Genomic DNA, 12,500 nt, shown 5'->3' with positions numbered 1-12,500 from the left:
GGCTGTCGATGAAACCAACCAATCAAGAAATCCTGGCGAGGGATCCTCTGGGTTAAATGGTTCAAATTGACTCCCACTTGAAGCATTCATTGGTAAAGGCGGGAAATGAGGCGACTTCACCTTTAAAGGAACATAGTCCCCATAACCGATTGTGGTCAATGTTATAAACCACATGTAAAACCCTTCCAAAAGGTCAAATTCTCCAACGTCTCCAGAAAACCACACGTAAAGAGTAGTGCCACCATCAATATAAACAAGAGCACAGCACTTTTTATTTGAACTCGTTTAGGTTCCTGTCTCTTAAAGATCTTTTTCTCGAACATCGTAAGTATTACCTTGACCAGTTTTGCGATTATTTCTCCAACAGACTTGAAAGCGATTATTGTTAAAGGAATTCCAATTAGAGAAACGACCATACAAAGTATTTTTCCACCAGGAGTTTGAGGAGTAAGGTATCCAAATCCTGATAAAATGTAAAACGTATAATAACAATCACATTATTAGTATATTCAAGAGCATATTCCTTCTCGAGTGCTTTTCTAATTGGACAGACTACAAAGCAAGCAAAGCAAAGTCAAATCAAATTATAATGTTGTTTATGAGGGGAAAATTGTCGTGGCCAAAGAAAACTCTCTCCGAGCAAACTTGAGAACGAACAAAATCGACCACATGTTTGTGGCATCGAACGTCAGAGAATCAATCCCGAGCCACCTTGATGGAACACAAGTTCTGTCACCATCGTGATTGCACTAACCCTTCTTCCCTACAGAAGAAGTGAGTAGAACTGAATAAGACGGGTTTGGTTTCTAAAAAAACTAGAGCTGAATCGGTGAATAAGTGAGTGAGTGAGTGAGTGAGTGAGTGAAACACAAAATTTAGGTATGAAACAAGTTGATAGAGCTCGAGCAACTCTTGATGTTTAACGGTGTAAAGTTGGTACAGATATAATGACTACTGTGTTGAGATTTGGAAGCTGAGGTTTTCATTCTTGCTTACCTATAGTCGTAAAGGTTTGAAAAACAAAATCCAAGGCGATGTAAAAGGTCCACTTTAGTTTGGGTTCTGTCAAAGCCTCATGCGCCACTCTGGAAAAGTCATTAAATTCTTCAACCGACATGTTGTATTTAGTTGCCATAGAATTGTAAAGAGAGATTAGTAAATTATATTTCTCTTTAGCGCCACCTTTTTCCGTGTATTCCAAGAAAACGAAGAGCCAGGCGCTACACACTCCCCACAGAAACATGCAAAAAGTTCGGAAGGCAACTTTTTTTAAAAGCACTTTCATCTTCAACTCTTTGCACCTGCAGTGGTCATTGAACAATCAATCTTCTTTCCCCAGCTAGCTCCTTCTTCGTATAAAATCACCTCTTATAATCAACTAAGGCAAATTTAGAGTAGGAAATATCGTCGAGAAAACGCTGTTGATACAGAGGCTAATTCCAAAATTCGCTACACCTCAGCAAAAAGTAACTGACAACAAAGAAGCTAATTATTCAAGTACAATATGGCTGACACCTGGTGTTTTCAGTTTTGTTCCAAAATGTATACACAGTTTTGAAGTGATAATCACTCGTGCCTACTGGTTTGAATGTCTGTTGGAAAATATCTCACCTTAGTCACGAGATAAAAAAAGCGTTTCATAATAAGACGTCTAGTTTTCTTTTTGTCATCACTAATTTAAAAATTGAAGAAAAGTAACTTCATACCAGTTTTTAAGTAGAGAGAGGGTTTGTCGTGAAGTGAATTTCTTTTTCATGTTTACTAAGGTAACAAGGTGTCTTCAGCTGTCTTTTGGTGGTTTCTGCATCTCCTATTCACACTACCCAGCTTCATAATTATCAAAAAACATCACGTTGTGACCAATAAACAAATTCGCGCAAATAAAAGACCAAAATTTAATTATCTTCATGGGATGTTTGTATTGCCACAAAAACGTGTCCCAGTGTCTTGAAAAACTGTAGCGGACCTGGCAAGCGCTAGGGTAACTAGGAAGAGGCGATGACAAAAGGAATTGACACCAATACGTATATGAATAAAAGAAAGAATTTGCATGTGGTTGGTGCACTAAACCCCCAAACTGCGGGCCTAATTTTGTCACTTTGTTGTTTTTTCTACACTTTCTCTCTTCACCACGGTGTGTAGAAGGGGTAGCAGCGACATCATCATGACTAACTATGGGTACTTACTACGACGGACTAGCATCCCGTCCAAAGGGGAGTATCAATACTCTCAGCAGCTTCATGGTACTGAAACCGGGATACGCTTTGGCCGTGTAAGCCTTCAGTGGTTAGTGTGCGACTTTGTTGTTGAAATCTAACTTACCATAAATTCAAGACACAAACGACCTCAGGAAATTGTTACATGGAAAGAAAAGATCACTGCTCCTCCGCCTGAATCAAGAACTAAAAGCCAACAAAGCAATCAAATGGTTTGTTGGCTTACTACAGTAATACCCCGAGATTTCTACCATTAAGACGCGCGCGTCAAGCTTATTACGTAAAACCTCTCGCGTATACAATAGTCACGGGAGCCAAACAAGGAAAAACCTAAAGATAAAAAAAAACATGGCGTCTCTGCTAAAGTTTTTCCCCGATGTTTTTGCGCTTTTCGAGAAACAATTTAGGGATTTTTTTTTTGGGTAATGCACAAACAGTTAACACAAATTGTCCAGTTACAGTGAACTTTAACTTCGGGTAAACTTCGGAAAATGGCGAGAGATTACCAGAAAGATAAATCTGTAATTTAACTTGGAGTTGATTGTTGATAAAACTCTTGTTACTAATGTTACTAAATTTGCAAATGCAAATAACGAAGCCCTATTGTCCGAAACGGAAAATACCATAATACTCTTTGTTTTTTCACCCCAAATTTTGAATAAGCATTGTTTTTGTTTTCTCTTGGGACCATTGCAAGTCCCAAAAGAAACTGGAAACAATACTTATTTAGAATTTGGGTGGACCTACAGAGTATTATGGTATTTTCCGTTTCGGACAATTATGGAATAAAAAAAGGATACAGGTTATTTAGGGAAGAGATGCTACAAATGTGACGCGACAGGACACACTCAGGATGACAAGCGATGTCCCGCCAGAGACAAAGAATGCCGGAAATACCACAAGGTAGGCCATTTTGCAAAGTGCTGTAAAACTAAAAAGGCGAAAGATCCAAATGGTAAGAAGCCTAGGCGAAAGAAGCCAAGAGGGCCAAGAGATACCAAACGATCAGTAAATCAGATTGGCTCTGAGGATTGTCCAGATAGTGAGTACGCGTTTACCGTTGTTGATGGGAAACAGCCTATGGTCCAGGTGAATGTTGGTGGCGTACCCAATGTTGCCATGATTGTCAACTCGGGGGCTAGCTGTAATGTGATTGACCGCAAGTTGGGGGAAGAGTTAAAGCAGAATAAAGTGAAGTGTGTGTCTATGAAATCCAATAAGAAACTGTACCCATACGGAAGTACTGAACCGTTGTTTTGGTTGTTTTGTTGCAACAGTAACTGTACGAAATGTTATTGTAGAAGCAGAGTTTATCGTTATCGAAGGAAAAGGCCAAGCATTACTAGGAAGAGACACAGCTACACAACTGAATGTCTTGTGCCTTGGAGAGGAGGTTTGAGTTAATGTTTTGAAAGAGGAAGATATCTTTGACAAGTACAAATCATGTTTCGAGGGGCTGGGAAAATTGAAGGATTTTCAGCTGGATATTCCCATCGATCAGAATGTTAAGCCAGTTGCACAGCCTATGCGTCGTGTGCCGTTCAGTATGAGGGACAAGTTAGAACAGAAACTTAATGAGCTTGTAGATCTTGATGTAATTGAGAGAGCAGAGGGTCCGACACCCTGGATTTCACCTGTAGTTGTTGTGCCTAAACCAAATGGCGACATCCGTCTCTGTGTTGACATGAGACAGGCTAATGGTGCTATTGCACGCGAACGACACCCCATCCCGACATTCGATGAAGTTCTTCATGACCTACCTGAACGGTAGTATTGTGTTAAGTAAACTTGACATCAAGTGGGCATTTCATCAAGTGGAATTGATTGAGGCTTCCAGACCGATTACCACGTTTGTGACTCACAAAGGACTTTTCAGGTACAAAAGACTGATGTTTAGAGTCAGCTGTGCACATGAAATGTATCAGAGAGTAATTCAGCAAGTCTTAGAAGGCTGTGATGGTGTGAGAAACATAAATGATGACATTATTGTGCATGGTCAAACAACTGAAGAGCATGACAAGCGACTTGAAGAGGCCATGGAGAGAATCCAAAACAGAGGCCTAACGCTGAACAAAGGGAAGTGCACATTTTACATGTCTGAGCTTGAGTTTATGGGTCACTTACTTTCCGCACGAGGGATAGGGCCATCCCAAGCGAAATTTGAAGCACTCTCAGAAACCAGATAACCAGAGTCAGCAGCAGACGTACGTAGCTTCTTAGGTCTAGTGAACTTCTGTGCGAGGTTCATCCCTGATCTCACAAGAAAAGATGTTCATTTCTCCTGGGGAAAAGAACAAGAAGTAGCGTTTAATGAGCTAAAGAAGAGGTTAGCCAAAACAGAAACCTTGGGTTACTTTGACAGTGCCGCAAAAGCCCGTGTCATAACTGACGCCAGCCCAGTTGGACTTGGTGCTATCCTAGTACAAGAACAAAATAGTGAAGAAAGAGTGATTTGCTATGCCAGCAGGAGCTTGACCGATGTGGAGAAACGTTATTCACAGACCGAGAAAGAGGCCTTGGGGATCGTGTGGGCATGTGAAAGGCTACACATGTCCTTGTATGGAACTGATTTTGAAATCTTGACAGATCACAAGCCCCTACAGTTTATCTACTCGAAGAAGTCACAACCCAGTGCGAGAGTCAATTGTTGGATGTTGAGACTCCAACCCTATGGTTTTACTGTCAGACACATACCTGGGAAAGAAAACATTGCAGAGACTTAGTTCTGAAGCAGAAGAGTATGTCAGATTCGTTGCGGAAAATTCAATTCCTCAAGCCCTGTCTACCCGAGAGATCGAGCGTGCCTGATCAGATGCAGACAAGGAACTGTCAAACGTAAGAAAATGTGTGCAAAAACGCACACGTGCAAAAGCAGAACTTATGACGCCATCTCTGCCGTCAGGAGACCATATCCTTGTAGTTGTTGACTACTACAGTCGCTATATGGAAGTAGAAGTCTTGAGGTCTACAACTGCTGACAATGTCACTGCAAGTCTGAGGAAGATATTCCTTACCCATGGACTGCCCGTTAGTATCACTACTGACAATGGACCGCAGTTCATAAGTGACCGGTGACTCAGTTGGTTGAGCACCGGGCTGTCACGCGGGAGGTCGTGAGTTCAACTCCGGCCGGACCAACACTCAGGGTCTTTAAATAACTGAGGAGAAAGTGCTGCCTTTGTAATTACATCTGCAAATGGTTAGACTCTCTAGTCTTCTCGGATAAGGACGATAAGCCGGAGGTCCCGTCTCACAACCCTTCAATGTTCATAATCCTGTGGGACGTAAAAGAACCCGCACACTTGTCGCAAAGAGTAGGGCATGTCGTTCCCGGTGTTGTGGTCTGTCTTCTGTGGTGGGTAAATGCTCGGAGATATTAACTACACCAAGCTACTCTAAAAATCCGAGGGTACATAAAGATGTATGATATGATATGATATGATATATGAAGAATGCTGTAAATTTGTTAAAGAAGAACGCATTGGACACAGACGAGTGACTCCGCTTTGGCCTCAGGCCAACGGAGAAGTAGAAAGACAGAACTGCTCCCCACTGAAGAGAATAAAGATTGCACAAACAGAGAAGAGAAATTGGAAAGAACAACTTGGCTCTTTCCTAATAATGTACAGAACGACTCACAGCACAACTGGAGTAAGCCCTGCAGAACTCCTGTTCCGCAGAAAGTTGCGAACCCGTATACCAGGGATTGAAGAATTCCCAGTGGATGACCAAGAAGTACGTGATAGAGACAATGAAACCAAGGAGAAAGGAAAGCTGTATGCTGATGAGAAACGCTGTGCCCGCAAAAGTGATGTGACAGAAGGTGACACGGTATTGTTAAGACAGGAGCGGAAAAACAAGTTGACGCCAACTTTCAGACCGGAACCATACCGTGTACTGGACAATTCAGGCAACAGTGTAGTGGTGGAATCGCCTGATGGTGTCCAGTATAAGAGAAATTCTACCCACGTAAAGAAATTCCTTGAGCGGAGTAATGCGCCTGAATGCAAGACGTCTTAAATCACCTCCTATCTCAAATATCTCTGTTCATCGAGGAAAATGTTCCATAAAAACTTCAAATCGTGATGTTCCTTTCGAAAATTCATCTTGTGGACAGCCAGATAAATAAAGTTCACTCACCCACTATTTTCTGCATTGTCCTGAGTGATTTGATGGGGTTTTGGGACGCTTCAATTTCCCTTTCAGTCCCGACGCGTCGTAACATACATGTACAATTATAAATAGACAAGACGTGCAACTTCCAAGACTGCTCACGGCCGATTGCTTCCAGAATTTAGCCGAATTCTCCCACTTTCAAAGGTCGCTCGCCTCCCAGCCTTGAGCACGTAAAAAACGATAATTTTGCTAACATCGTGCCAAAAATGAACGTATTTACATGGCCCTGAAACCTCAAAATCGTGCTCGACTTTCAAGCTTCGCTCAAGTTTTATCTATCGTTAGATGATTCGGACAGGACTGAGCCTTGACTGAGCCATCATTGGGATTTGATCAAATCAAATTAACCAATCAAAAAGCACACACTTGGGGTAAATATGTGCTATTTTGATTGGTTACAATTCCAATGATGGCTCAGTCCTGTCCGCATAATCTAACGATAGAAACAACCTGAGCTAAGCTTGAAATTCGAGCAGGATTTTGAGGTTTCAGAGCTGGTAATAGGGAGCTTAAGCAACGACAACGGCGACCGCAACGAGAACGTCATCTCAAAATATAAATTTGCGTTATTTTAATCGCTTCGTGACTATTTCAACGTTTTTAATATGACAAGGGTGTAGTGATTCCTCAAAGATGACACGAGTCGGAACGGCACTCCATTTTAGGAGAGAAAATGAAAATTCACGCCAAAATGCTGACGTTCTTCATAAAACCAAAAATTTGGCTATTTCACGTTGTTGTTTTGCTGACGACGGCAACGAAATGGACAAAAGTGAAAAACGCACGTGCAGGGCGTGCGAAGCTATTGTTTTTAACCACTAAATATGCAAATTCGTGACGTTCTCGTTGCCGTCGCCGTTATGGTTGCTTAAGCTCCCTAGTGAGTCCAGTATTGTTTAATTCAGCAAAAACAATGGTCCTCACCACCTCAAACAATGGCAAGTGCAAGCGAAAACTATCAAAATGCCGAATTTTGTATTACGCGAATACTGTGGCGACCAGACAGCTCTTGCTTCTCTCTGGTGATGTGGAAGCCAATCCTGGATGGCAAGGCGCGATTGACCGGGATGGAGACTATCTACAGGACTTTGCAAGAACTTCTAACCAGGGATGAAACGTGAGTGTTGCACACATTAATATTCGTAGCCTTAGAAATAAGGTCGACGAGGTTAAAGTGTTGCTGCATGTATGCCAGTTTGACATTCTTGCAATTACGGAAACCCTCTTGGATCGAAAAATTTCCAACAGTCAGCTCAAAATTGACAACTATAAGATTATCCGAAGGGACAGAGATGCTAATACCATCGGCGGTGGATGTTTGTTCTACATCGCCAGCCAGATATGCTCAACTCGGCTAAGATCCCTAGAATCATCCGATATCGAGGCGATATGGCTTAAGATCATGGTAAATTCGTCTGTTTTTATCATAGGAACAGTTTATAGACCACCTTCTTCAGATTCTTTATTTTTTGAACGATTTCAGGATTTTCTGGAGAAACTTTGGATCAAACGCCGCAATGTGGTTATTATCGGCGATTTAAACTGTGATAGCGCTCGTTCGACTGACCGTTCAATTACCTAAATTTCTGGCCAAAAATTACAGAATTTGCTTCTTCAATTCGACTACATGGTTACAAGCCTACCAGGGTAACTAAAGATACGTCAACTTTGATTGACCTGGTAATAAGTAGCAATCGTAATCTGATCAAAAATACCAGAACAGACGAGCTTGGAATCTCAGATCACATGCTTGTACATAATGCCCGTTCTTACAAAAATTTTGACCAGGCCAAATTTTCTAAGGACATCGCGGAGGCCCCTTGGTCCGTATGCGAAGTATTCGACGATCTGGATGATTGTTAGTGGGTGTGGAAACACATCTTTGGTGAAATATGTAACAAGCATGCGCCCTTCCGCGAGATCAAGGTTAGACGCCAGTCCTTGCCTTGGATTTCTCCAAAAATACGTTACAAAACTCTTCTTAAAGCAAGAATGTCGAACAATCAAGAGCTGTGGACAGAATATCGCTCTTTAAGAAACAGGGTTACGCATGAAGTCAGAGTTGCTAAAAGCAGGTTCTACGTGGATCTATTTGACGAAGTAAAAGACTGGAAGTCATATTGGAACTTGGTTAAAAAAGCTGCTTACGGGTCAGCGTCACAGCCAATACTCGGTTTAAAGACATCAGACGGGTCAATGGAAACATCTGACTACAAGAAAGCCCAGATCCTAAATGAACACTCTTCTACTGTAGGTGAAAAGTTGGCAAGCGATCTTCCCGTTTTTAGACAAGTGAATAACAATACTTACATCAACCGCGTTACTCCCACAGGGGTGGTCCATGGACCAGGTCCATGAAGGGGTCCATGGACCGGGTCCACAGGGGTGGTCTATGTTTTGTATACGCCCGGCTGCGAGAGTGCCTGACGTCACGTTATTTTGAGACAGTTGCAACGGCCTATTCAACTGATCGAGGAAAATGTTCCATAAAAACTTCAAATCGTGCTGAGTGATTTGATGGGTTTTGGGACCCTTCGATTTCCTCTTCAGATCCCACGCGTCGTCACGTACAATATGAATAGGTTTTTGTTATCGCCAGATGGTGAGGACAGAACTCATGCATCATTGGAATTTGATCAAATAAAATTAACCAATCAAAAAGCGCAGATTTTCCCCAAGAGGGACAAAATTAACGCTAACGCTTTTCTTTGTATTATTTACTTTGCGACTCTCATCAGTCGACAAGAGGAAGCAACATCTGTCAACCGCTTCTCTTCCCTTTCCTTCCTTTTTGTTTTTCAATTTCAAGTTCCACAATTCAAGTATACAAACATTTTATTTCTGTATTCTATAGCATTAAAGGCAGACAATCTCGTGGCTACTAGCAGTCTCTTCCAATTTTTCCAGCAAGAGCTCGCAAGTGCACCCGGTGAAAGCAGTGTCTTTAACAAATTGAATTCTCAGAAGTCACCAGGTCTCTCGCAAACGAAAGCTGTAACCACCTACTGTAACATTTCTTCTCTTTTTTTCAGGCATAGCACTGAGTTAAAGCTCAAGAAGCGTTCTTTTAAGCGTCAAACATAAACCATAGACCTCTTTTATAATGACGGCCAAACAAAGATTCTTTTCTTTTAATTTAAAAAGAATGAGGGCAGTAGGTCTAAATTAATATAAATATAAAAAGAATGTAAACGTAGTCGCCATTTATGAAAGTGGGCTATACACTAGCCACATGTACCTTATAGGTGCGTATTTTTACCTCTGTTACCTTGTTACCCCTTGGCCTGTTACCTTGAAGGCCCTCTCTTTCGGTATATTTCTGAGTGGATTCGCATTGGGCAAGTCCCTCTCTTTCTTTAGAGCTGGTAAGTATATTTCTGAGTGGATACGCGGATACGCAGTGGGTAAGTCCCCCTCTTTCTCCATCTCCTTACTCTTTAGGTCAAAATCTTCCTTTTCAGTGCAGATGCGACGTAAGCGTAGAAACTGACTGTGAGCGATGGATTCTAACAACGAATGGGATGCGAGGATGCATAGTTAAGGGAGTAATGAGTGTCAGTGGGTTTGTAGTGTATGCTGGTTGTAAGACGGTCTGAAGTTGGCCTTAAAATAAGGTCGAGAAAAGTCATTCATGAAGGTTGCAAATTCTTCGATTGTGTCCCTATTGTTGTTGTCAGTGGTGAAATCACGGTCTTGCTCTTGGTAGAAATTAGTATCGGATACTTGCCTTTCCGCCTCCGCTACGTAGAAATGTCGAGCCCACATTACCACCGCTCCACCTGCATTGAGCTGGTAAATAACTGTACAAATGTGACGGTATTCTTCGTTGCTGCAATATTCTCTCAACTCATTGCGTAGGCAATCCATTTCATTACTTGTTGAGTGTGCGAACCATGGATGAAGTGGTAGCATTGATAACTATGAATGCGTCGGGAGGTCTTCTTCAGAATTGAAGATATCTGCCGTTTGTACAAGGAGGAGCACGATTGTTCAAGGTTAGAGGCGTAGAAATTCAGAATAAAACCGTTAGGAATGAGATGGCTACGAAGGCATTGACCTAAGAAGGAGATATGGCTTGAGAACTTGCTCTTCTAAAGGGTTTTGTCGGCCAAACGTAAAGCCTTTTTCCTTACGGGATCGTGGAAGTTGAAGATTCGTCTGTGGAGTGTTCGGTATACGTTGGTCTCATGCAGTTGCGGCATCAAGGCAGTTGAAAACGCAGGACAAAAGATGTTGTCATAACAAAAATTCGTAGAAACTGTGCTGCGCAATAATGCGGATGAATATTAAAATGAAAGTTCAAATTTGCGCCCAAGAAGTATAAATGAGAACAAAACGTTACGAGGGTACTCCCTCTTCATCAGTGATTTGAAAGCAACTCTTTTTATTTGAGCGTTACGTTACACGCGCATTTTTCCATTCTTGGCTGGAAACAACGAAGAATAGCTTCAGTGCACTTCAATGATCATTGGCAACAAAACTACAGCATTATGTTTTTACTTTCATTGATGCAAGTACGTCTTTACTGTTTTGAAGTTCGAATAAAATAGCGCGACACTGCCCCTTTAACTTTTTATCGTTTCATTTTGTTTTTAGCAACCTCTAATATCAAAATAAACGATTTTTTTTATCCCACTGTGTGTGGATTAAAAGCCATTCTTAGTTATATTAACGGCAGTAAATTTTTGCGGTTTTAATTTTGCTGGTGTTTTCTTTTTCTGCTGGAACTTATTTTTGCGGATCAAGTACCATCCGCAACGGTAACTCCCGGCTTTTGCAATACTGTTTGCCTTCTGTTTTTGTGTAACACATACCAAAGACAACCCAGTTCATGCTCATAGAGCGTCTAGTTAACTTGAACAAAGATTACGCAGACGTTATCCAAAAATTCGTTTCAACATGACTCTATCTGAAGTTAACTTTAGCGAAAAAATGTGGGCTCTACAAAGTAATTAAACAAAAACGGGCAAAATAATTTTGCCGCTTGTTACAGAATATCGCCCATCAGTGCCTTATCTCAAACATATTCTTATGAACAAATGGCATCTTATACAAAACCAGCCCTTACTAAGAGAAATCTTTAAAAACCCTCCCCTTATTTCAAATAGAAAAGGGAGGTCTTTGAAAGATGTACTTGTTAGAGCAAAGCTCTGAGGTCTTTGAATTTCCTATCTTGACCTATAGGAGTCGTGTTTGGCCTGTCTGCACCTTGAAACATAGGATGGACATTTAACGGGTTTGGTCAAGCTGGACCTATTTGGTGCAGCTATTACGCCAACAATGTTGCAGGGATGTTCCATTCCATGGTTTTTCAACGTCGCTTTCTTAATTTCTGTTTCTCATCACATTATTATTATTATTATTATTATTATTATTATTATTATTATTATTATTATTATTATTATTATTATTATTATAAGGCTATCACGACGAACCACTTTTAGAGTAAGTATACGGTCTTGGACAAGCTCGACACTTTTCATGATAGTTGTTACGCTATTACGCCGTAAATATTGTGTACGGATGTTCCATTTCGTGTTTGTTCAATGTAGCAATCCAGGAGCTCATCAAGAGGAGCCTCTATCTCCTCTAATTCCTTGAGTCAACCCTTTCCCGAGTAAATTTATTTTTAGGAACAGGTCTTTCCCGCGAAAAGTATCATAATTCCCTTGACGCTGAGATAGCTCTGCTTTGATTGGCTTTTACAGCAGGAGCTCATTAAGAGCTCCTGACAACAGTGAGCGTGCTGAATCTCCCAAGGGAGGTGTTCTATAAATAAATCTACTCGGGAAAGGGTTGACTCCAAGGCCAAGTATGGGAGATAGAGGCTCCTCTTGATGAGTTTTTCACTAAGTTATTACACTATTACAATGAACACCTTACAGAGTAAATGTACGGCTTTCTCAAATATTACACTCTACGCTAAAATGTGTTTGTTCAACGTCACCTTACTGCGCTATTACGATGGACAATTTAAGCCGGAAAACTAAAAGAACAGACTTGTACCGCAGTTTCGTCGTACAGTTGGTACGTTACTTTACAGATTTCATGGATCGAAGAGACGTTTAAAAACGTACGACATTGAAACAAGAGACTCCTAAAAAAAAG

General features: G+C 41.2%; 1 protein-coding gene and 1 pseudogene across 1 annotated transcript; one reads left to right on the top strand and one right to left on the bottom strand.

Annotated features, from left to right (window-relative positions):
• The window catches only part of LOC138043125 (potassium channel subfamily K member 3-like), a 1,950-nt pseudogene extending 486 nt beyond the window's left edge, over positions 1-1,464 (bottom strand).
• Positions 1,465-5,654: 4,190 nt separating this feature from the next.
• Positions 5,655-6,236, top strand: LOC138040220 (uncharacterized). The gene has a single exon (XM_068885986.1). The coding sequence runs from the start codon at positions 5,655-5,657 to the stop codon at positions 6,234-6,236; it is 582 nt and encodes a 193-aa protein (XP_068742087.1).
• Positions 6,237-12,500: the final 6,264 nt, after the last annotated feature.

Source organism: Montipora capricornis, chromosome 3, assembly GCF_036669925.1.
Source record: "Montipora capricornis isolate CH-2021 chromosome 3, ASM3666992v2, whole genome shotgun sequence".
In the NCBI taxonomy this organism is placed as follows: Eukaryota; Metazoa; Cnidaria; class Anthozoa; order Scleractinia; family Acroporidae; genus Montipora; species Montipora capricornis.
The sequence above is the reverse complement of the archived record's forward strand: the minus strand, read 5'-3'. Positions and strand labels throughout refer to the sequence as shown.

Coding starts and splice junctions, on each gene's coding strand:
- LOC138040220 (XM_068885986.1), top strand. CDS start 5,655: ATGATATATGAAGAATGCTGTAAATTTGTTAAAGAAGAACGCATTGGA.